The following is a 26,216-nucleotide window of genomic DNA, read 5'->3' as shown; positions in this document are numbered from 1 at the left end:
AATCCAAACAGAGGGGAAAACACTGGATGAGTGCTCTCACTAATTGTTTAAATCTGTTCAACAGTCTGGACATTAGTTGGCTATAAAAACACTGAAATATTAGGAGTCTAGCAAATAAAAGGCCAACTTTTACCTTAAAAACAAAATAAGAAAAAAGGTACCTAGAAAAAGGTATCATTTACTCATTGAAAATAAACAGGGATAAAACTTTTCACTTCCATTATTGTCAGAAATGAAAAAAGATGTTTAAAAACTACAATGAACTCGGCTTAGAACTTACAAAGTTGTAAATAATGTCACTCCCATCCTAAAAGTAACAAAAGGCTAAATAATCTACAAAATCATAACTTTTCCTGAGCCCTTCAGAGAGTTGAGGACATAAGGCAAACAAATAATCTGAACTGCAAACAGCAGCAAGCCCCTCCAAAGAGAAATGAAGCACACTGCTCCACCTTCGGCAGGGGAGAGGAGAAGGAGAAAGAGGGGCCACCATACAGGCAGGTAAGAGGAAATCAGTTAAAATTTTAACGAATTGTGAAAGGCTAAGTGTGGGCTCACGTGACAGTTTGGAATAGCTAAGGGCCCAGACTCAAGGAAAGCTCATGCTCCCTCGCAAGCACTTTTCTGCAGGCCTCTCCTGGGTACTTAGGAGGAAGATTGAGAGCAGGCCATGAGAACAAAGAACCTTTAGGGGTATACATGCTCAGGTGCAAAAGAGGTACCTAGTGGCTGCTGGGGTACAGGCATAATTCCCCAGACTCTCTCTCCTAAAAAAAACCAAGCTATGAGCCACAGGGAGAAGAAGGAAACTCTGTAATCCCAGGACAAAGGTAGAGATCCCCTGCAGCTAAGGAAAAGTTTAAAGGAAAAAAACCTCCACCCATGAAAGAGGGACAGGAAACCATCTTCAACCAACATCCTATTTTCAAATCAATGGCCTTTCATCGCTAGGGGAGGGATGGAAATTCCTGTCCCAAACCTATCAGAGATACAAGTGGATTTACTTCCATGGGAATAAGGACCTAAGAACTCTGAGCAAGCCTCATCCATAAGACCCAGGTGGCGAGGTCCCATCAAAAACAAAGAATAGGAAAACAGAACAGAACACCCTTGCCCCTGCCACAAACCTAAAATCAAGAAATAAGCATCAATGATCTACAGCCGCGGAAAAGGTGAGAGTATAAGGAGAGACGCCCCTCCACGCCACTCCCCCCAATTTGAAGACTGCAATGCGCTAAAAATAATGATGGCAACAACAAAGTCCAAACCTATCTGAACCTCTGACTTGATGATGATTTAATTCCCAACACTAACAGTCTGACAGAAAAGTCATGCCCACTTTAAGGCAAAAATACAATTCAAAACCATGAGACTCAGGAAAAAATTGTAAGGAATAAACAACCCATTGTCAAGAGATAAAATAATATAATTAGATTCAGAGATAACAAGAATGATGGAATTATCAGACAGACTTCAAAATGATTATAATTATTAAGGCAAAAGATGCATAGAAAAAAGTGGACAACAGGCAGGACCAGATGGGGTACTGAAGCAGAAAGATGGAACGTGTAAGAGTCATATGAAAATGCTGGAAATAGGAGTGGCTGGGTGGCTCAGTCAGTTAAGTGTCTGATTCTTGACTTCAGCTCAGGTCATGATCTCATGGTTCGTGGGATCAAGCCCTGTGCCAGGCTGCGTGCTGACAGTGCAGAACCTGCTTGGGATTCTCCCTCTCCCTCGCTCTCTGCCCCTCTCCCATGCTCTCGCTCTCTCTCTCTCTCTCTCTGTCTCAAAATAAATTAAGAAAAACATTTAGAAAAGAAAGAAAATGCTGGAAATAGAAAACATGGCATTATAGATGAATAATTTCTTTGATAGGCTCATAAGTAGACTTGAAAGAACCAAGGAAAAGACCAGTAAACTTGGAATAAGCCAATAAAAAATATCCAGGGGCACCTGGGTGGCTCAGTCGCCTAGGTATCTGACTCTCAGATACTTCAGGTCATGACTGGAGGTCATGACCTCATGGTTTGTGAGTTCGAGCCCTTCGTTGGACTCTGCACTGACAGCATGGAGCCTGCTTGGGATTCTCTCTCTCTCTCTCTCTCTCTCTCTCTCTCTCTCTCAAAATAAATAAACAAAAATTTTAAAAAAATCCAAACAAAAAAGAGTCAAAATGAAAAAAAAAACAAAAAACAAAACACATAGCATCTAAGAGCTAAACTGATCTAACATATGAAATTGGAGTCCCAGAAGAAAAGGTAGAAAACAGAACAGAGGAAATATTTGAAGGGATAATGGCCAGAATTTTCCAAAATTAATGAAAGACACCAAATCACAGACACATGAACTTCAAAGAACCCTTTGTAGAACAACACCAAATACACACACACTTAGACACAACATACTCAAACTGCTAAAAACCAAAGAAAACTATAAAAGCAGCCAGAGAAAATGACACATTATATGTAGAGAGCCAGTGATAAAAGTTACAAAAGATTATCTTTCAGAAACCATAGAAGTTAGAACACTTTGTAGTAACATCTATATAAAGTACTACAGAAAAAAAATCTGTCAACCCAAGATCCCATATGCAGTGAAATTATGCTTCAACAAATAAAGGTAAAATAAAGACTTTTCAGGCAAAGAAATGTTGAAAGAATTTATTGTCGGAAGACATTAACCACAGCAATTTAAAGTAAGTTCTTGAGGCAGAAGTATGATATTCCTTGAAAGGATCATAGAAACCTAGAACACATAAAAATAGGTGCTTACACTAAAAAGGGGAAAAGTCTCAAATCAATTTCCTAAAAAAAGAAGAGAAAATTAAACCAAAGAAAGTATAAGAAAAGAAATTTTTTAAATTATAAAAGAAATCAATGAAACTAAATGCTGCTGCTTAAAAAAAAAATCAATACAGGCTCCTGGGTGTCTCAGTCAGTTAAGCATTCCACTATTGGATTCGGCTCAGGTCATGATCTCACAGTTCGTGAGTTGGAGCCCTGCATCAGGCTCTGCACTGATAGCATGGAGCCTGCTTGGGATTCTCTCTTTCCCTCTCTCTCTGCCACTTCCCTGCTTGCTCTCTATCTCTCTTTCAAAATAAATAAAAATAAACTTTAAAAAAAATCAATAAAATTAATAAACCTCTAGCCAGAATGATCAAGAGAAAAAAAAAAAAAGAGAAAGAGAAGATAAAAATTAACTAGAGCATGAATGACAGAGGGAACATCACTACGGACTCCACTGTTAAGCAAAATTAAATGTAAAAGATTACAGGGGCACCTGGGTGGCTCAGTCGGTTAAGCGTCCAACTTTGGCTCAGGTCATGATCTCGCGGTTCATGAGTTCAAGCCCCGCGTTGGGCTCTGTGCTGACAGCTCAGAGCCAGGAGCCTGTTTCAGATTCTGTGTCTCCCTCTCTCTCTCTGACCCTCCCCCGTTCATGCTCTGTCTCTCTCTGTCTCAAAAATAAATAAACGTTAAAAAAAAATTTTTTTAATGTAAAAGATTACAAGAGAAAACTACAAACAATTCTATGCCCATAAAATTCAACAACTCACATGAGAAATAAACTATTTCCTTGAAAGACTGAAACCAGCACACCTCACAAGAAACCGATAGCCTGAGAAGTCCTATATGTATTAAAAACCTTTAAAAATAAAACTGCAGTTCTCACTGGCTTTAATGGTGAATTCCACCAAATATTTAAGGAAGAAATAACACCAATTCTACATAATCAAAAATAAGAAAATAGAAAATAAGGGAACCCTGTGGGACACCCTGTGCTGACAGCTCAGAGCCTGGAGTCTGTTTCAGATCTGTGTCTCCTTTCCTCTCTGCCCCTCCCTGGCTCAGGCTCCATCTCTCTCTTTCTCTCTCTGTCTCTCAAAAAAATAAATAAATAAATAAACATTGAAAAAAAGAAAAGGGAACACTTCCTTTCTAACTTCCTAAGGCCAGCATTACTGTGATACCAGAACCATATAAAAATATAACAGAAAATTATAGACCAATATTCCTCATGGAAAGATGAAAAATCCTCAATACAACATTATCAAACCATGTTAAAGAACAATACATCACACACAGGTGTACCAGGTTTATCCTGGGAATGCAAGGTTGATTCTACATTCTAAATTTAAGCGATATAATTCACCCTATTAACAGACTAAGGGGGAAGACATATGATTCTGTCAAAATATATGGAGAAAACGCTTGACTCAGCAAACTAGGAAAACTTCCTTAATGCAATAAGGGTATCTATAGAGAAGCCTATAGTTAATATCATACTATATTGTGAAGGATTTAATGCTTTCCCTCTAAAGTCAGGAACAAAGCAAGGTGTTCTCTCTCACTACCCCTAATCAACACTGAACTGGAAATCTTAGCCTGTGCATTAAAAAAATAAAAAGCATAAAGATTCGAAAGGAGGGAAAAAACTGTTTGCAGATGGCATAATTGTCTATATATAAAGTCCTAAAGAAACTACAAAAAATCTCCTACAATAAATGCGCTTTAGCAAGGTCACAAGATATAAACTAAGTATAACCCCCTCCCCAAAATTGTATTTTTATATACTAGCATTGCATTAATTGGAAATCAAAAATTTTAAAAGCAGTCTGCAATGGCATCAAAAAAGAAGAGAAGAGAAAGAAAATGCTCAGGTATAAATTGAACAAAATATATCCAGGCTTTTTTGTTGTTGTTGTTGTTGTTAAGTTTTATTTTATCTTTGAGAGAGACAGCATGAGCAGGGGAGGGGCAGTGAAGGGACACAGAGGATCCTAAGCGGGCTCTACGCTCTACGCTGTCAGCAGCAAGCCGGCTTCAGGGTTCAAACCCACAAACTGCGAGATCATGACCTGAGGCAAAGTCAGACCTTCAACCTACTGAGCCACCGAGGTGTATCCACAGGGGCTTTTTATGATGGAAACTATAACTCTACTGTTAAAAAGGATGAGAGGAGATCTAAGTAATAGGAGAAATATGCTGTATTCATCAGTGAGAAAACTCAATATTGTTAAGGTATCAATTCTCTCCAAATTGATCTCTCAATTCAATGTTATCTCAATCAAAAACTCAACATGATTTTTTTTTAAGAAATTGACAAGCTGACTCTAAAATTTATATGGAAAAGCAAAACACCTACATTGGCAAGATATTTTCAAAAAGAAGGTTGGAAGACTCATACCACCTGATGTCAACACTTACTCTAAAAGCTCCAGAGGTAATCAAGTCAATATTCAGTATTGGCAAAGAATAAACACATACATACACCAATGGAAGAGAACAGAGTCCAAAACAATCCAATGCTTAAATGATCATTAATTTAAAAACAAAACAAAACAAGACGACAAAAGGCTGTCAAGGCAATAGAGAAAGAATAATCTTCTAAGCAATAGGAAATTTATGTGCAAAAAAAGCAATTGGAAATCCATGTGTTAAAAAAAATCAACCTCAGGTCGCCTGAGTGGTTCAGTCAGTTGAGTAACTGACTTTGGCTCAGGTCATGATCTCACAGTTTGTGAGTTCAAGCCCTGCATCGGACTCCGTGCTGACAGCTCAAAGCCTGGAACCAGCTTCGGATTCTGTATCTCTCGCTCTCTGCCGCTCCCCCACTCGCACTCTGTCTCTCTCAAAAATCAATAAACATTAAAAAAAACTTAAAAAAAAGAACCTCAACTCATATGTCACACATTATACAAAAATTAATTCAATGTATTACATAACTGCAATCAATGGATTACAGAACTAAATATAATGACTAAAACCATAAAATTTCCAGAAGAAAACAATGAAGAAAATCGTGGCCTTGGGTTAAACAAAGTCTTCTTAGATAGGTTAGGTTGAAGTCTTTCTTCAATAGTATGCAAAACATGTGAACCAAAAAGCAGCTGTTGGCAATATGTAAATGAACGAGCAAGGCTGTGTCCCAAAGGACGTTATTTATAAACATGAAATTTGACTTTCGTGTAGTTTTTACACTCACAAAATGTCATCATTAAAAATTTTTTTTCGGGATGCCTGGGTGGTTCAGTCAGTTAAGCGACCGACTCTTGGTTTCTGCTCAGGTCAGGATCTCTGGGATCATCAGTTGGAGCCCCACATCGGGCTCTGTGCTGTCTGAAAGTGCATAGTCTACTTGGGTTCTCAGTCTCCCTCTCTTTGCCCCTCCCCCATGCACTTGTGAGCACCCACATGCTCTCTCTCTCTCTCTCTAAAAAATATATAAACATTTTTTTAAATTTTTTCAATCATTTTTAGGTGTAAAAACCATTCTTAACTCACCACTTACACAAAAACAGTATTTGGCCTGCGGGCCGTAGTTTGCCCACTTCTTTACAATAAGAGTTCATTTATATGACATTCTAGAAAAGGCAAAATTATAAGGACAGAAATCAGGGACTGGAGTAGAACAAAAGAACTAACTACAAATAGGCACAAGGAATTCTTGGGGGTGAAGGAAACGTTCTATATCTTGCTTATGGTAGTAGATATTTAACTATGTTTTTTCAGGATTCACTGAAGTGTATACCTTGAAGGGGTGAATTTTACTGCAAATAAATCATACCTCAAAAACCCTGACTTTAATAAGAGTTCCTTTCAAAGTGCTAACCTAAAGTCAGTAAGTAAATTAAAAATAGAACTCTATAAGTGAGTCCGTCCTAGCTACTTAATTACAAACATACACTTCCTTTTCACACCTAGTGTCAATACATTTAAATAGCTAATGCCAGTTTCACTAACTTTTCCTGTAACTTCAAATACACTGTTTTACCCTGATTATCTCCCACCAAGTTTAAGTGAAGCTTTGCTAACACAAAACAAGCACCACTACAGGAAGTTCAAGTCCATAAAATGTGTGCCAGAGCAGGTGTGAGTTTAAGTGGACCAGTGGATGAGCTCTGCATCGGAGTTGCTCCCGCCACTTAAAATTATCTTTCCATGTGTGAGATACGCTGTACATTTCTATTGTATACCTGTTGATATGCTTACGATCTCTGACGTTCCTCTCAGTAAACGCTCCAGGAGAAAGAGAAGGCAGAAGGAAGAGGAAAATTAGAAGGAGCGGGGTTTTGTTTCAGATCTAGAGGCACTGGAGTACTAGGCAAATTACACACTGGAACAAAAAAAGCAGAAGTCTACCTCAGTGAACTGTGCTAAAATATAGCATCTCCAGGGAAGTGGAAGCTCCATTTCACCCATGGGGAGCAAAGTTAGTAATCACGTATCCCTAAGAACTATTTAAAGGATTCTGTTTGAAACCCTCTTACAGAGAACTGTAGAAATCCCAGGACTGCAGCATTAAGGCTGCAGGATGGGATCTAGTGGTCGCAGCTGTGGGGAGAGCAGAGATAAGCTGCAATCCAGGGAGGACACGACAACAGTTTGAGGTAACAAGGGAAGATTTAGAGAGATTTTGTATATTTATCCTTCCAAGTCCTATAAAATGAGAAACTACTGTACGTAGAGTTGGTGGGGTACAGGCAAATTCAGGAGCTCAACTGCATTCCTTGCCAAGAAGAGCGTATCCCCCCTGCCCCTTCAGAAATATGCAAAATGCTCTCTCTGCTTCCTCGCCCCATTATTCTCCAACCACTCTAATCTGGCTTCCGGTCTGCTTACTGATTCTCACAAAGTTTATCAATGGTCTCCCTGTACCTAAAATTAGTGAACAAAATTTTTAGTCTTGATCTTACTGAGTTCTCAACAATATTTGAAATTATGTTCAACTACGTTCATTGCCCCCTTGGCTTTCATAATGCTCTGCTTGTTTTCCCATATCTGTGGCCTTTCATTTTCTTTTTCCTTCAAAGGTCAAGATCCAGGCCCTCTTCTTTTCATTCCGTGGTGTCTTCTTAAGCAGTCTTATCCCATATCCAAGGCTTCAATTTCCACCTACATACAAATTATGTATAAACATAAATGTCCAGCTCAGACTTCTCTGAGCTTTAAAATTCAATTGCCTACTCAACATCTTATCTGTAAGTCTCAATGCCACCTAAAATTCAACATGTGGAAAACTGAACCCATAACTTTCCTACACAAGCCAGATTCCCTTCCAAGTGTTCCCTATTTCAGTAAATGGTGCCACCATTCAATTATATGGCCTGAAATCTAGAAATGTTCCAGAACGATGTCTCTCCCTCACATGCATAATTTATCACTAACTTTTTTTCTATTTTACTTCCTACATGTGTCTTGAATCCTTCCGCTTGTCTCTATATCCCCTGTCAATACCATAGGCTTTGTTACCATCAAAACCCACCTGGTCTCCTAGCTAGTTTACTCACATCCACACTTCTCTGCCTCAATCTATTGGGCACACAGGAAAAATTACCTTTCCTAAAAGATACTGTTTAAAATGCTCTAATGGCTTCTGATTGTGAAAGAAAGAAAGAAAGAAAGAAAGAAAGAAAGAAAGAAAGAAAGAAAGAAAGAAAAGAAAGAAAGAAAGAAAGAAAGAAAGAAAGAAAGAAAGAAAGAAAGAGAGAGAAAGAAAGAGAAAGAAAGAGAGAAAGAAAAGAAAGAAAGAGAAAGAAAGAAAGAAAGAAAGAAAGGGAGAGAGACAAAGAAAGAGAAAGAAAGAAGAAAGAAAGAAAGAAAGAAAGAAAGAAAGAAAAGAAAGAAAAGAAAGAAAGAAAGAAAGAAAGAAAGAAAGAAAAAGAAAAAACTTCTTATGAAGACTTACAAAGCCTTGAATATTCTGGCATACATTCCCTTTTCAACCTCAAGTTTTGCACTGTTTCTTTACCCTCATTCTGTTAAAGCTATTCTGGCTTTCTTTCATTCTTCAGACCTATCATTGTGTATCTCATTACTGGTCTTTGCACTTTATACATGCTCTTGCTTCCACCTGGAATGGATTGCAATGCACTCTTTGTTTTCTTTTTTTTTTTTTTTCCTTTTGCTTTTTTTAAACCTTAGGTATCCAGAATAGCTGATCATAAGCTTTATGGCACTGATCCATGCTTGGCTTCTATTTTAATTCATTATTTTCCTTTTCCCAGTGTGATTTCCCTTCTATCGGATAACCAGTCTTGTATATTTACATAAATGGCATTTTGCCATTTACTTGTTTCTGCTTATGTTTGTCACTTAACTTTACATTTTTATATTTAAATCTAAAACTGTATAATGCATATGGTGTTTATGGTGTATCAAGTAGATAGGTACTATTATTATTAATCCTATTTTTATTGCCATTCTGCAGAGAATCCATTTTGCTCATGATCACACAGATGGTAAATCATTAAAACCAGATCCAAATTCAGTGTTGCTCCAGAATCCACGCTTTTAACCACTACAGTTTTTGTATCTAGTTCATGCATTTAATGGATGTATAATGTTCCATTTACATAAATCACATTTTATTCATCCATTTATTTTTTTAAGTTGGCCCTTTATAACTCATTACTATACAGTATTTCTGTAATGATGTATTCATAAACCCATATACATGCATACCTGTATAAATACTCATTTTATTGCACTTTTCAGATATTGCATGTTTTACGAATTGAAGGTTTACGCCCTGCATCGAGCAAGTCTACTGGCACCATTTCTCCAACAGCATGTGCTCATATAATGTTTCTGTGTCGTTTTGGTAATTGTCACAATATTTCAAACTTTTTCATTATTATTATATTTGTTACAGTGATCGGTAATCAGTAATGAGAGCATTTTTTAACAAGACAGTACTTTTTAATTAAGGTATAGACATTGGTTTTTTCTTAGACAGAATGCTACTGCACACTATAGACTACAGTATAGCACACACATAACTTTCATATGCACTTGGAAACCAAGAATTTCATTTGACTTGCTTATTTTGATATTCACTTTACTGCGGTGGTCTGGAACTCAACACACAATAACTCTGAGGTAAGCCAGTATGGTTTTCTCTGGGATATACATGCAGGAATATGGTATACATACTCAGGTTCACTAAATATTTTGAAACTGCTCTCCCAAGTGGCTTAACCCGGTTAGCATACCTGCAAGAAGGGTACGAAGGTTCTAGTTTTTCTTGTCTGTGACAATGTGTGATATTATTTCACTTACAATATTTTTTCAGCTTTAGTAGATACAAATTGATGTGGCTTTGTTGGTTTTTTTTTTTTTCAGTTCATGTTTTTCTGACTTCTAATAAAGTTCACGCCACTGGACTGCCTCTCCTATGAATTGTCTATTCACTCCATCCTTACTCCAGTTGCATTCAATACTCTGTTGGATTTCCTATATTTTCCTTGATGATTTGCAGTAGGATCCTATATAACCTATATGTTAATCATTTATAAGTTAGGCAAAACAAATATCCTAGTCTGATGATTGTTAATTTTGTACATGATGTCCTTTGTTAAACAGAAATCTTTAATTTTGATATAGTCAAATACATCAATTTCTCCCTTCAGGGTTTGTGGTTTCAGTGGCTGGCTATAAAAAATTCTTACTTATCCCTAAGTCAGTCACAAAAAAAATTCTGGTTTCTTCTAATAGCTTTATAATTTTGCCTCTCACATTTCGGCTTTTAATCGATCTGAAGTTTATTTTTATATGTGATATGATGCAAGAATTTAATTTCAATCTTCTCCATATAGAGATTGCATTTTCCCAGCACCATTAAATAGTCCATCCTTTCTTCCACTTATTTGTGATGGCAATCTATCATATACTAAGTTCCCACATGTGCATAGGTCTATTTACAGACTCTGTATTCTATTTCATTGATTTTTGTGTTGTTCCTACTCCAGAACAACACTGTCAGAACCAAACTCCAAATACAATGAAGGGTCTAAAAGATTTAAATTTAATATAAATTTAAATATATAACTTTCCAATGATACAGATCAGAGATCAGCAAACTCTCTGTAAAGAGCTAGACAGTATATATTTTAAGTATTGTGGACTATAGGGCCTCTGTCACAACTACTCAGCTCTGTCCTTAGGCTGTGAAAGCAGCCACAGACAATACAAAAACAAGTAAGTATGACTGTGTTCCAGTAAAACTTTATTTACAGAAACAGGCAGCAGGCAGGATTTGACACCACATTTTGCAGATCCTGAATATAGACATAAAAGTCAAAGATACACTTTCATTTAAAACATTTATTACAAATAAATATTTAAAAGATGTACACAATATCAAATTATAAATATTGCTTTTTCCACTTTATTGCTTCATAAAACTATTTTTTTCCAAATTTTTTTAAAGATTTTATCTTCACGTAATCTCTACAACCAACATGGGTCTTGAGCTCACTACCCCAAGATCTAAAGTCTCATGCTCTACAAGTGAGCCAGCCACGCACCCCTATTTTATCCAAATTTTCATGTGTATTTTCCACATCAATGTCTCCATCATCACTAAAACCACTCAATGAACTCAGTGTTTTCCAAAGTAAATTTTCTTCACTTCTGAGTTACTTGAAAAATTGGAACTTTTTAATCTATCAGTTCCTGGAAATCCTGCTATTCCTGATAATTTTATAACCAGCCACAGATGTTTTTGTGGCTGCTGCTGTTTTCTTACTCATCTCATAGATATGTTTTCATGATCCTCACAAGCTAACCATTTACATGACTCCTTTAATCTTTAAAAGGTTTGTTTACCACAACTTCCAACACTAACCATTGTGAGGCCATACCCCCCAGTAATTTCTAGACTAACGCTTAATTTCTTTAACTCCCCTTTCACAGATTCCATCGGGTAATATCTATAGGTATAAGTATATTTGTTTGAGGTCCTTTCAGGATAATGTGTCTTCACTCAGCAGTACTTAGTAGTTCAAACTAATCCTGGGCTTTCATAATAAGACAGATATTGTTAACAACTCAAAATAAAGCCATTTCCTTTTACTAACGGGATAATCTCAGGGGAAAAAAACAAAACAAAACAAAAAAAAAAAAACAAATGTAACGGAATGCCACATATTCCAGAACATATACTACCTGGGCCTTTGTAACTCATTTTGATATCTGGCAAAAGGAATCCTCCTCTTTGCTCTTCTGTTAGAAAAATTTCTTTGCTATTTGTAAATGTTTTTCTTCTACATAAATATTTTAATCCTTTAATTCAATTCTCTTGAAACTCTTGGTGGAATTTCTACTAAAATTGCATTGCATTGATAGATTCATTTTAGGAGATTTGACATCTTTACAATGTTGTGTCTTCTCTCCTACTAACACATTAAGTGCATTTATTGCCAGCCCTCAAAAGACAGTCATCACCTATATGGCTTTACAGGTGAATTTTTTAACTCAACTTTCTTCATCTTAACTTCTCATCTACCCCCAAAGAGTCCATAAATATATGGGGTTTTTTTCCCCAATTTAATTGGCTCCTTTATTGACCTATATTTTCCTTGCATTACATTCTGTGCATTTAAAAACATTATTTTGAGATGGAGCCTACAGGATTCACCAACCTGTTAAAGGCATCCATTTAAAAACCAGATTAAGGACTTCTATAAGGTTCTCTCATGTTTTATATGTTGTTTCAGAAGAAAAGCGAAAGAAAGTTCCCCGACGATTTCATGAGGCCAGTGTAACAATGACACTTTGTACTCTTCACTTCCATAATTCCTCAGTATTCTCACTGCACTTCCTTGGAAAATTTCTCCTTAGCATCTCTGACTATGTTAAATCCCTCCATGAAGTATTTTCAAAGCACTATAGTATACTATAGCATTTCCACATCCTTCCTTTTATTCATATATACGATTATTTGATTAATGCCTATCTCTCTAATTAGAAAATATAATTTGTGAGGATTATTTTGTCTGTTTCTGCTGTCCATTCTATCCCACTGAGAAGCATGATCCATGGCCCATAGCCACGTCCTCAATAAATATTTACAAATGCTGAATTAACAATGAATACACAAATGTGTACTATGTGTACCCTATTTTATAAGTGATGGAGCAAAAATTTAAAGTTGAATATAAGCCAATCTTGTCATCAGTAAGAAAGACATATATGAACAAGTATAGACCTAAGATGAATATCAATAAACTATAACACAAGGAAAAATGAAACATATACTAAATAAATATGTAAGAAAAATGGTTTTGCAACACAAAGAAAAAGCCATTAATTGTGGATGGTGTTGGCATGACTTCATAGAAGACTTCTATGACGTCACAGATGTTTCAGTTTTTAAATATCCTACACATGCTGGACTTTAAGGATATGCAAAATTGTGATAGGCAGAAAATGAAGACTGATTCAATCTTTAGTATTTCATATGCAAAGCATGAAAACAGATGGAGAATTCAGGAAGTTGAGAGTATTGTCATTTGGCATAAAGTGTGTATGAGAAAAGAAGGGGAAGATAAATATAGTGGGAGATGCCAGAGAGGCAGCCTGGGCGAGAATATCTTGACTTCCTTGCTAAGAATTATTCCCCATATTATCTGATATTCAACTTAGTTTGTCACATTACAAGTTATAGAAATCAGTAAGACACAGATGAGAAATATCATAAAACTATCTCGAATAAATCAGATATTTGGCCCATTCCTTGTATGCTAAAAACACTTCTCCAAAACAATTTGTAACAATTGCATACACACACGTAAACCCACATTGAAATACTCTTTATATTAAAATTTAAATGAAGTTCTTTAGATAATAATTCTTTATATTTAATATGTATCTTTAATACATGACTTTGTTTTTGTGTTTCATGATAACCAATATCCAAAAGACAATGAAATTCAGAAAGTCCATTTCTCAAAAAAAAAAAAAAGAAAAGAAAAACCTTTTATGTAATCGCCAGATATAGAATCTTTGGAATTGAAATGATTATTTCATTCCCAAGTGAAATCACCTCGATGTTACAAACTGAGGTTTAAAAGAAGTAAAAGTACACTCATAGCTTATTATTGACATTAGGAAATGATTCATCTTCAATATGAAGATTCCCCTTTCTGATGCCGAGGGGAAAGTGCATTTTGTTGCTTCTCTGAAATTTGTATCTTAAACAAAAGTATTCAACAAATTCGATTCTGGGGAAAAAATGACAAATAGAAGAAACATTTTAAGACCACTATAAATATTCCACCTTCAACTTCTTTCTGCCTAACCAAAATAAAGTACTTCTTCGAAAAAGACATTAGGAAGTAAAACACTTTTATACACTGCTCCTGAGTAAAACACCATTTGCTCATTACCTAAAAAATAATAATAAACGGAAAAAGAAACTCTGACCCCATTATTTACATGTTTTACAGTTTGTGCTAAGTATATCACGGTTAATCTCAGATTGATGCAGATAACCGTAAACCTGGAACTACGTCATGATACAGTAACACAATTGCTATCTATCTTGGTGGCAACCAAGATATCTGAATAATAATTCTAACATTTACATTAGAACAATAATGTTCTCCTTCAGTTCTCCAAGCACATCCTGCTCTTTCACACCTTTGCAGATGCTGTTCCATCAAACAGAATAAAATTTACTTTTTTTTTTTTAACTTACTACACTCTTTCAATATTCAAGACCTAGCTCAGATTTCAGCCATCCTGTCTGATCCCCACCACGAGGCAGAGTCAAACATCCACCTTGAGGTTGCACTTCCGAACAATAGATTTTATTGTAATTATTCTTATGTATACAATCTGTCAAGGACCATTCATCTTTTGCCCAACACTGTGATTGTGACACACACTAGGTAATTAATATGTGCCTTCTTAGGCACCATATCAATTTACTTTTCTTCTGAAACAACATGTGAAACACGAGAGTATCTTATAGAGGTCTTTAATCTTCTTTAAATGGATGCCTTTAACAAGTTGGTGAATCCTACAGATTCCGTCTCAAAATAATGTTTTTAAATGCACAGACTATAATGTGAGCAAAATATAGGGCAATAGGAGCCAATGAAATACCAAACTGAGTTGAGGTATTTTGAATAAGCAAGAACAATTCAGTATTTCAAGGAAATCTACAGCAGGGAAAAATAAAGATTCTTCTCTAAACATGGTCTAAGATCCTATTAGCTGTATGAGACTAGTGGGATTTTAACACAGACTTCAGAGTTACTATCATGAGTAACTAAAATAACATATGAAGACAACCTAGCTCAAAGTTTCCCCATTCTCTCTTCTCATTTATGTGTTCTTTATGTCTGGGCTTAAACTTGGTTGGCTCTCTTCCTTATAGAAGAAGCATCCGTTCCCCCACGTTCTACATTACCTATGGTACAATGTTTTAGTATTATAGTATTGTCTGAGTGTCTATCCTTTTTATCTTAAAGGAATAAAATTATCAAATACAAAACTAGTATTACTGTATTCTCACTCTTCTTAACTATGATTATTATTCCAACGTTTAAATTGAAAACATATTTATAAAGCTTTTTTTTAACAACCCAAATCTGTGGGGCACTTGGGTGGCTCAGTCGGTTAAGTGTCCGACTTCAGCTCAGGTCATGATCTCACAGCTTGTGGGTTCGAGCCCTGCATCAGACTCTGTGCTCAGAGCCTGGAGCCTGCTTCAGATTCTGCGTCTCCCTCTCTCTCTGCCCTTCCTCTGGTCACGCTGTCTCTCTCTCTTTCTCAAAAATACATAAACATTAAAAAAACAAAAAGCCCAAATCTGTGAAACTAACCTTAATTTAGGACTTGTTTATTAAAAAAACCTGAAGCATTAAAATAAACATCATTTTAACACTGATTTTCATCAGAGAGTGAATTTAAAGTAGAGCCTTCTACAAGTTTATGGCATGCAGTTATGGAATGTTATCATTAAGTGTAGTCACACACTTTTTTAAGAGTGCTTTTCAAACTGCAGACTACAACCCAGTACTAGGACACAAAATCAATTTAGCAGGCCAAGGCTCACAATTTTTTAATAAAATAGATCAGCACATTGGAAGGAGTGCAAGTAAGCATTTCATGCAAATCTTGTTTCTATTGTGCATTAAAATTTATATGTAGTATGTGTATACTGGGTTATAGTGCAAAATATATTTCTCCTTACGGATGGAAGTTTAAAAAAAGAAGTATGAAAGCCACTGCATTACTAACCAGCCGAGAGAAAGAATTAATGTCCTTTTATGATAAAAGAATAAACATATGCCACATACATGGCCATCCCAGTCACTTAGCACCTCGCTCATCTGAACTTCTATGCAGCTCCTTAAGTGACTATTATAACCCTAATGTTTGTTATAAAATAGAAATCAGACCATATCATCCTATGCACTGTTCCTCCATTTCTTGGCCAGATGCAGAAGCACCAAAACATCAAACAATAGGGCATACTCAAGAAATAGTACCTACAGCATTACCAAATAAATAAACAAGACACTAGAGACTAACGACCCAGACATAATGCTTAGCTTTGCTATTTGAAAATATTTTAAAATCGCTTACGTACTTCATTTTCACAAATAACTACAAAATTCTCCTCCAAAGTAACAGGAAAAAAATAATGGCAACAGAATATATATAGCAGCACTAATCATAATAACCAAAAATTGGAAAAACCTAATTGATATGCATATCAATAGTAAACAGGTAGATAAATTGTAGTATATTCATATACTAGAGCACCATACAACTATGAGAATGAATGAAATACAGCCACATGCAATCATTTAGATGAATCTCACAAATATTATGTTGAACCAGATGGCACAGATCCGACAGAATATACACGACATGATCCCATTCGTATAAAACATACATTATTTGTACAATCTGTAGTGCAAAGGATGAAGTTACCCTTTGGGGTGGGAAGTAATCTTCCCTGGATGGGAGTATGAGAAAGAGATACTGGAGGGCTGGTGATGTTCTGCTTCTTGCTCTCAGTAATGATTTCCAGATATGTTTGCTGTCTGGCAGTTCGATGAGTTGCATATTTTCAGTTTGTACACTTTTCACGACATATGTTACGTTTTAATAAAAATTTTACGCGGCAACAAGCACTTTGCTACTTTTATCAATTTCTCTAAATGCATTTTCTGATTAAGCAATCTATCATTCATAATTCTTATTTATATATCCCTTTCTTGAGCCAAAAGGAATTGAAGGCGGTTCAAAGGTACATGACTGAGGTGATCAATTTTATTTTATTAATTTTTTTTAATGTTTATTTATTTTTAAGAGACATAGGGCACACGTGTGTGTGTGCACAAGTAGGGAAGGGGCAGAGAGAGAGAGGGAGACACAGAATCTGAAGCAAGCTCCAGGCTCTGAGCTGTCAGCACAGAGCCTGACACGGGGCTCGAACTCACAAACTGCGAGATCATGACCTGAGCTGAAGTCGGATGCTTAACCAACTGAGCCACCCAGGCGCCCAACGTGGTCAGTTTTAGACTAGACTGAAGAACATCTAAGTTAGGCCTGGAAACATACCATGTGCAGGAATTCATTCACTCTCTTACCACTGCAGGTCAACTGCTTTGACCAGTCAAGCACCAATACAAAGCACATAGCTAACATGAAAACATCTTTATCTATCGCATCCTCAATCTTCAGAAAAAGCAGAAAGACCAAGTGGAATTTTTAAAGTAAAATTAAATTAATAATAACCTCAAGGACCTTTCACTTTCCATTGTCATTTGCCTTCAAAACAAGAAAATCAACGCTTCTTGAGGTCATCAGCTCTCCCTTATGACTTAATAATAGCATGCCAGGGCTCTTAGAAATTTCACCTCTGACCCTAGATCTAGCTCCATTGCAAGTTAACATGATTAAGTACAGCCATCACAGAATCATGATACACTCATTCTTATCAACAACAGTTATAAGCATCTCCTAAACATTCTTCCAAGGTACTCTCTATGACCTGAAATCTAGAGATTTAGTCTTCTGGAAGAGACGGGAAAGAAAAACTACCCTGCAGTCTTGAAGACTGTAACATGCCATGTTAACAATTAGCGCTTCAAAATGCTGATCCTTGGATTCATGCTTTGCACCTAAAAAGACATAAATAATTTTGCCTGGACTATTGGAAATCTGCTCCATCAGGGGATCTTAAATAAGAGGATCTTAAGGATCCTCCAGAAGCAAATTATCTCTGCAATGGACTCTTGCATGAGGCAGATGACTAACTAAAATAGATAGCTTACATCCAAAAAGAAAAGGATGATTTTCTGATATTTCTACTCCTCCTTTTTAAATTTTTTTTTTTTACTGTTTATCTTAGTTATTATTACGCTTTGGTACTCTACTGATCAACTAAAGTTTTCTCAATATGCTTTCATATATATTTTCATTGTTATCACATTTTTAATCTCCTTTAGTCTTTCATTGCCACCTAAGAAAATGCAAAAATCTCCCTGTAATCCCACTGATAAAATTTAATAGATGCTCCTTCCTTCTAGACATTTATGTACTTGAGTCTCTGTCATATTATTAACCCTAACCTTCAGTTTCATAAAAATCAGACCTTGATCCCAAGTCATTTCATCAGCTACAACAGAATCAACATTACCAAGAGTGAGGACTAAAATTGTAGTTATCCTTGTTTAGTAGCAAATCTTTACCTTTTGGCAACCTGAAATTTCCATCTCATTGCAATAAATGAAAATCAAACGAACTAACAGTAGTAGATGTACTACTGTTCATATTATAGAGATACCTCTCTTCATGACCACATGGAGAGTCTTTCTAGACTCCCTTGCAGTTAGTTAAGTGCCTTGTGACAAGTTCTGGGAACAAGCTGTGAGCAAAAGTGACCAGTCTTATGTAGGTAAGAATAAGTTCTCCATTCTCCATTCTCCCCATTCTCTCTCTTCCTCCACTGGCTAAATGTTCCAGTTGGCTTATCAAGAACACAGAAGCAGCCTGGATCCCTGAAATGCCACTTTAAAGAGAAGTGTTCTTCTATAATCCTATAAATGTGAGTCTTTTAGTGGGCCTGTATCCTGGGCTATGACCTTCACAAGTGCTTCTGAGTTTCTTTTCCCCTTTCAGTGAGGTGGGACGGCTAGAGAGGGCTGTAGTCGGGCATTTCCCTTCTCTCACATTGGCTAGGTTCCCTTGAGAACAAAAAGCTCTTGGAGTATTTCAAAATGGTTACTTTTACCCTCCTCCCTGCTGAAAGTGTGACAGAACTGTTCACTGATCTTCCCCTTGAGAACCTGGTGAGGTTCCTAGAGGTACAACTCACAAAATTAGAGGGGTACCTGGGTGGCTTAGTTGGTTAAGCATCCGATTTCAGCTCAGGTCATGATCTCACAGTTCGTGAGTTAGAGCTCCGTGTCGGGCTCTGTGCTGACAGCTCAGACCCTGGCACCTGCCTCGGATTGTGTCTCCCTCTCTGCCTCTCTCTCTCTCGCTCTTTCTCTCTTTCTCAAAAATAAACAGACATAAAAATTTTTTTTTTAAAAACTCACAAAATTGGGGAGGTTGGGAAGGGTGTTCCCTTACGGCTGGGCTCCCAGGAATTTGTAACTCTTAAGTCAGTCCACACCCAGCCTTCAATAGTTGATCAGTTAATAGTTTAAGTTTTCCTACCAGATCCTAGTTCCAATAGTTTCTGCTCCCAGTAAGCTGTGGTTCTTTATTTGCCTCTCCCTCCACATGGCAGGGCACTGATTTGCCCTGTGATCTCAATTATACGATAGATCTTGAGTTGTTGATTTTCAATTTGTTCAGCTTTTTCTTGTTGTGAGGATGACAGTAACAACTTCCAAACTCTTTACATGTCAAAGAGGAAACCAGAAATCTCCACAATATTGATTTTCATTGTTTACCAGCATGTCTTTTTCCCGCTTGAATGAGAACTATTTGTGAGAGCAGAAACCATAGTCCTTTTATCTCTGGATTCCCAGTAATCTGAACAGTGTGAGAATTCTTCAGGGCTCAATCATGGACCTTCTTATCTGCTCTTCTTCACACACTCACACACTCTCTAAGTTCTCTTCTCTATTCTTTTAGCTTTATGTACCACGCGGACAACAGCAAAAGTTATAACTCCAGTCAATCCAAATTCTCCTTCAAAACAAGCCAACTTATAGCATCTTAAACATAAAAAAGTTTAAAACTTAAGTTCCTGTGGCTAGTGCTAACCTGTTTGTCCTTTCCCCTTCTTGATCACAGTTAATGGCATCACCACCCAATTAGTTCCTCCAATCAGAAATCAGGCTCCTTGGCTCTTTTCTCTTCCTTACTAACTTCCTCCACATCTATGACACTAATGATGTATCCCCATTCCACTCCTCTTCATTTTCACCGTAATCAGCCTAGTGCAAGTCATCATAATTCCTACAAGTCTTTCAGAAAAGCTTCCTCACTGCTCGGTCCACTTCTATTCTCAGTCACTCTAGCCATAGAGCAGCCAGATTGATCTTTGTACACAAAGTAAATCATGTCACACCCATGTTTTAAAGTTTCCAATTATTTTCCTTTTATACTGACACAGATCCAAACTCTATTATTCTCTATAAAAACACTGCCTTCTCTGAGTCCTACCTCTGGAACCTCGTCTCCCACTACACTCCATCTTGCCCGCTGAATTACAGCCACACTGGTCCTCCTTGTCCCTCAAATCCTTTGCTACTTAAAAATGTTCACATAGGATGTTCCCTGTGCTTAAAACACTCCTCCTCTTAGCACTGTTTCCTATTAAAAGACTTCATAATCAAAGAGAAGTACAATATTAAATGGCTGTTTGATTCAAATGACTAAAATTTTAGATTTTCCTATTTCCGAGGTATATTTATTAGTATGTCACAACATGAATAAAATTGTTATTACATGAAAATTCAAAACAAACTAATCCAATTGATCAGTCTGATTAATCTGTATTTTAAAACTTTCTAACTCAATTTGATATTATGGTAGATATTGGGAACAAAAAGTTACATTAACAGTTGCATTACAAAGAATTTAACATTTTTCTTTCCTACTAGGCCCATCCTTCATTACTCAGGGACTTGTTTTACACTTTACATACAACCGACATTATATTGCCTTTATAGAAATTTTCCCTCATTTTGATGCTGATGCGAAAAAAAAATAGTGAAAAAAAGAGAAAGTAAAATTAAAATTATTTAATTTGTATAATAAGGAATTTCCGCAAAGGCTGAATGGAATGACACCTGAAACATGGCTCAATTGACTTTCTATGCCTTAAAACTGATTGAAAGTCAGAGTTGGACACACTGTTCTAGTTATACCTACAATTTCACATGAATTACCCATATCAAAATTAGTAAGTCTTCCTGTTATATTAAAGAACTACAAAATAAACTCCAAAAACACAGACTTCAAGAAACTTACATTATTATAGCTTTGAATGACCACAAAATGAGACTTCTATAAATTCATAAAAATGAAATTACTGTTCAAAAATTATCAGATGTTTAATACTATCTGATAAAATATCTACTTACTTATTCTACTATGAAGATGTGTATATGCAGTATGAAGAAACATAAGTCCTACTTTTTATGTATTAAATGAATACCTGGAATTCAGCTCTTAGAAATAATTTTAAGGATGAATGAATACAAAGTAAGCAGACAGGAAGTTGTCCCATTCAAATGGTAGCCAAAGAGAGAAAAAAATTAGATGACTCAGAAAGAAGTCTTAGAACTCGGGAAGATGAATTAGAAGAGAAGATTCACAAGTAATCCTGGTCTATGGATCAGAAAGGTAAAAGGAAAGCTTCTGGAAAATTATATACCAAAATTCTTCAGCATAACAGAAGTGTAAGATGAGGAAGGTAACTATTGAGAGAATCTACTGATTCTGAATTTTTAAAACGGCATAAATCACAGATCAGTAAGAAGAATTAGTTGCCCAAGATACTTTAATGGAAATAATGCCTAAAATCAAGAATTAAATTTTAAAACATCCAAAAGTGCAAGTCTTTTCTCCTACCATCTTCCTATCTAAAAACTCAAAGCAAATGGAATTATATTTATTACTGAAGTAAAGCTATGTCTTTTTAGGTTTGACTTCATCTTTGTTTATGCCAATCAAATGTCACTTTATTTCAATAATCAGAGATCACTGTTTAAAGTTATGACCAAATATTTTGTTGAATGCCCAGTGTAATCTACTAAATAATATAACTTAATCCTGATTACTTTCTGAAACTCACAAATAAGATACATAACTGAAGCAATTTAATACTGAAGCACATTTGGATCTAAGTATATTTTGATAGTAATTTTACTATTTTACGATGTTTCAGTACCTTAGAGAAAATCAGCAAAATAATGACATATGTCATTTTAATGCAACTTTTGATTAGAAAACAGTTTCCTAAATTCATTGCTATTCCTTGTAACACAGTATTCTTATGTCATAAAAGACAAAACATGTAAAAATCAGTTATGAAGAAATGTTTACTGAGTTCCTCCTACAGATAAGGCATTCTGCTAGATTCCAAAGATAAAAGAGTAGTCAAGACAAACACAGGTCTTGATTTCACCTAGATTAAATACAGCAATAGTTCCAAATTTAGACCTACATATACAGTAGTCTACCCCCTTATCCTCAGTCTCTCTTTCCGTGGTTTCAGTTACCCACAGTCGACTGTGGTCTGGAAGCAGAGGATCCTTCTGATGTATCCTCAAAGTCAACAGTCCTATGTCACAGGACCTATATCCTTCACCTCATGTTACCTCATCATGTATGCATTTTATCAACTCACATCATCACAAGAAGAGTATTGTACAAGATACTTTGAGAGAGAGAATCCACATTTACATAAATTTTATTACAGCATATTGTTATAATTGTTCTATTTTGTGACTAGTTATTGCTGTTTATCTCTTACTGTGCCCAATGTATAAATTAAACTTTACCATAGGTGTGTATGTATAGGAAAAAAACCCAGTAAATTTAGGGTTTATGTGCCATCCGCAATTTCAGACATCCACTGGGGGTCTTGGAACATACCTGCAGAAACGGGTGAGGGGAACTACTGTAAACTATTAGAAGTAGTATACTGCAACATAACCTTAGGTCGGTTGAAACTAAAACACTGACAAAATTTTAAATAAAATGCATCTGAGGTCATATAAAACGAATGAGGGGATTACCCTCATCCAGAACAAGACAAGAAGACATTTATCCTCCAGTTTGCATTAAAGGCAAACATGAACGTCTCAGAATATTTCATCTTAGGGCTCCTAATAGACATGTCATCCTCTCCTAGAGTTCATGTCACTTCTCAGTCTGCCCATTGCTGCAACCAAACCATCTTCTTCGTAAACATAACCCCCACTTTAAAAAAGCACAGAGGCTAAGTGTAAGAGCACGTCTCAGTAAGATGGCGATTACCATGGAGAGATTGGAACTTAATTAAATATGTGTGGTTCTCACATTCTCAAAGTTACTTCCACTTGCCAGTATAAATAATATTACTTGCACAAAGTTGAAAAGGCATGCGTGAAGAATTTTTTAAAGAATGTTTTCTATTCTACTAACAACTAAAATAAATGGACCTGACCTTGTTTTTAATGTTTCAGGTCAACGTGAGAATAAATTGCTGCACTTCCCAAAGTATGTTGATAACGTAATGAAATGTTCAGTGAAAACAGAATTCAGTGGTCAAATATGTCAACACTGTATGTTCTAACACCCTCTGGAGAACATTTAGACACTGAGAAGTATTACAATAAAGAAAACTCCTTGACCTTTTTTAAAAAGAACCTTTCCAAAACTATTTGACCAAAGGCTGAATTTGGGGGTTAATACTTCTTAATGTCCTCTGAGTTATTTTTGAAAGAAACACACCTTATACTATATTGCATAATTGGAGAAAGATGTTTTACTGGAAGAAAGACGTTTTACTGGACAAATACAGTTTACATTATTTATACTAAAACTGAGGGGAGAATTGCCTCTCTTCGTTTTTACTACCCTATAAACTGTCTTGTTTTCTTTTTAGATTTCCATGGGATAATTAAAGGTGAACGTGTCAAACTCATACCCTAACAATTTTCGTTTCTGAGGAGGAATATTCCAAGGGCAGCATTTTAACACATACTCTTCAGTATGCTATGCTATCAGAGAGAATATTGAGTCTGTACAGATCAGCTTACTTACGTCTGGGGCTCCTTTTCATTTTGCTGTTTTTGCTGGGGCTGAAGAACGTTATTTACCAGTTCAGTGATCCCACTAAAGGGAAACCACCTGTTTAAATAAGCAAATAATGTGACTGAATAACCAAATGAATAACAAGGTAGGTCAAATGTTTTCTTATCCACACTAATAAAAATACACAGGCACAAAAGCTACAGCCAATGGAAATGGGAGCTCCAGTTATCATCCAGGCAGTCAGATGTAGGGAAATTAAGTTGGAACACTTAACCAGTCCACAAGCAGGCAGCAAAAAACTACATCCGGTCAAAATGTGGATGAAGTAAGAAGCTGCAGGCAGCTCTCTTACAAGCCAGAGAGTCAGAAAGCAGAGGACACACTAGCTGCAGCCTATCCAGTATTAGGGTAAGCTAATACCATCCAAGGTGCGGGAAGCAGAATACGGCAAAGGTACAGAAATCAAGCCTACTGCACTCTGAATACATTTACTTACTGCGTCGGTTGTGGTTTGGGCTCTTCTTTGACCCTAAAAAGATAAGTTTGCACAACTGAGTGCACTGTACTAAGAAGAAACTTCTATCTACAATTTGTGGTCATATAAAAATGAAAAATGAGGTTTGTTACACACAAAAGGTTAGTGCTTTGCTACATATTGGAATTATACATGTCAACGAAGCTGACAAAAAAAAAAGAAAGAGTTGAATCACCTGTGCGTAATAGAGGACTGATATTAAAACTCTACCACTGCTTTAATGAGTCCATGATTTAGGACTCAAGTTCTCTGAATATTTTTATTAATACTGATACTGACGCTTTTAAAATACTTATTTTAAAGCACCATTTTAAACACAGTTACATTTGGTTTACTGAAGATAAATAGATTTCCTCTTTATTTTTTAAATTTCTTCCTTAATATAAATTGAAGTAAAAGCATATTTTAAATAAAATCTATAATTTTATAAATGTATTTTAAAAGCCTTCCAAATGAATTTAATTACTGCTTAAAGGAGCAGATAAAAAGGTTGGGGGTTAGGTATCCAATCTAACTAAAAACGGCTACTAACTATGTATATTAAATTTTAAATATTTATAAGCTACAGTAAATTATTCATATAAGATAGCAGACTAAAAATGCATTTAAACTATAATCAACTCAGTGCTTCACTGAAATAGCACTCGATACTTAAAAGTCAGAGAAAGATCAGACCCAAGGGTAGTAGATTCCTCTGAAATCTGGCTTCCCGCACTTTACCTAAAACTGGTCCTAGACCTATGACTAAACCTATGACCTATGTCCTAAACCTATGACTTGGTGACCAGTTTGTTAGCTTTTCCCTTCCTAAAGAAAGGCTAAGAATTGGTAACTGAAATTGGTTACTAAAATCTAGGACTTCCATAAGGAAATTATAGTAACACTGTGCATTAAATTATTTTTAGATCAAATGGATTTTCTTTTCCAGTGTGTTCCTATTTATAATGATATAAGCAATAAATGAAAAGGTATACCCTTATACATTTTTGTGTCCCAAATAATAAATATAATTGTTAATTATATATCTCTATATTAAACCACAAGGGAATCTCCTATGTTCTCTGCAAAAACTTCAAAAAGTATAATAGTTTTATCCTAGAGCTAAAGCCACATCATTTAGTATTTAACTATAGTCATAAAATGGATTAATAATAAAAGATTGTATTTAACACCAACTATCATATCAACAAGCAAACACAAAAAACTTATAGTGACCCTGGATTCTGTCTAGAAAACTTATTATATTTCCTGGAGAATAAGGTAAAAATCTCTTAACATTTTAGAACAAAATAGGTCCCAAAGAAAGGTTACCAGATCAGCTCATCATACTGGAGAACAATGCAAGATTACCCTTCACCAAACGATATGTATATAAAAACAATAAATATTTAAATAGATAAATATGTAAATGAGAAAAATATTGTTAAAGAATTCCTCGGTGATCTCTGCAAGGAATCATGTTGCTTTTAATTACTGACAAAAGTTTTCATCACAAGCAAATGGATATTAATCTACCAATCAGTTCCTAATTTCAAGATCTTAAAAAATTAACAGACAAAAATTTTAATTACCAATTTAGGAATTATTTCTGGGCTTTGTAAAATATCTACATATGAAATATACAAACATTTGCATCAGCTTTCCAAATAAAATGTGTATCATAATAA

General features: G+C 35.7%; 1 protein-coding gene across 2 annotated transcripts in view; it reads right to left on the bottom strand.

Moving 5' to 3' along the window:
• The window catches only part of RIMS2 (regulating synaptic membrane exocytosis 2), a 600,294-nt gene that overhangs the window by 483,871 nt on the left and 90,207 nt on the right, over window positions 1-26,216 (bottom strand). The window contains exons 2-3 of one of the 2 annotated variants that reach the window (XM_042923146.1): window positions 24,511-24,543; window positions 24,024-24,110 (exon numbers count right to left, since the gene is read on the bottom strand). The exons of the other annotated variant lie outside the window; for it this stretch is intronic. Of the exons in view, the coding sequence (XP_042779080.1) occupies window positions 24,024-24,110; window positions 24,511-24,543 (120 nt within the window). The remainder of the gene's footprint in view (window positions 1-24,023; window positions 24,111-24,510; window positions 24,544-26,216) is intronic. 2 annotated transcript variants of the gene reach the window in all.

The sequence above is a fragment of the Panthera leo genome, chromosome F2, assembly GCF_018350215.1.
Source record: "Panthera leo isolate Ple1 chromosome F2, P.leo_Ple1_pat1.1, whole genome shotgun sequence".
In the NCBI taxonomy this organism is placed as follows: Eukaryota; Metazoa; Chordata; class Mammalia; order Carnivora; family Felidae; genus Panthera; species Panthera leo.
The sequence above is the reverse complement of the archived record's forward strand: the minus strand, read 5'-3'. Positions and strand labels throughout refer to the sequence as shown.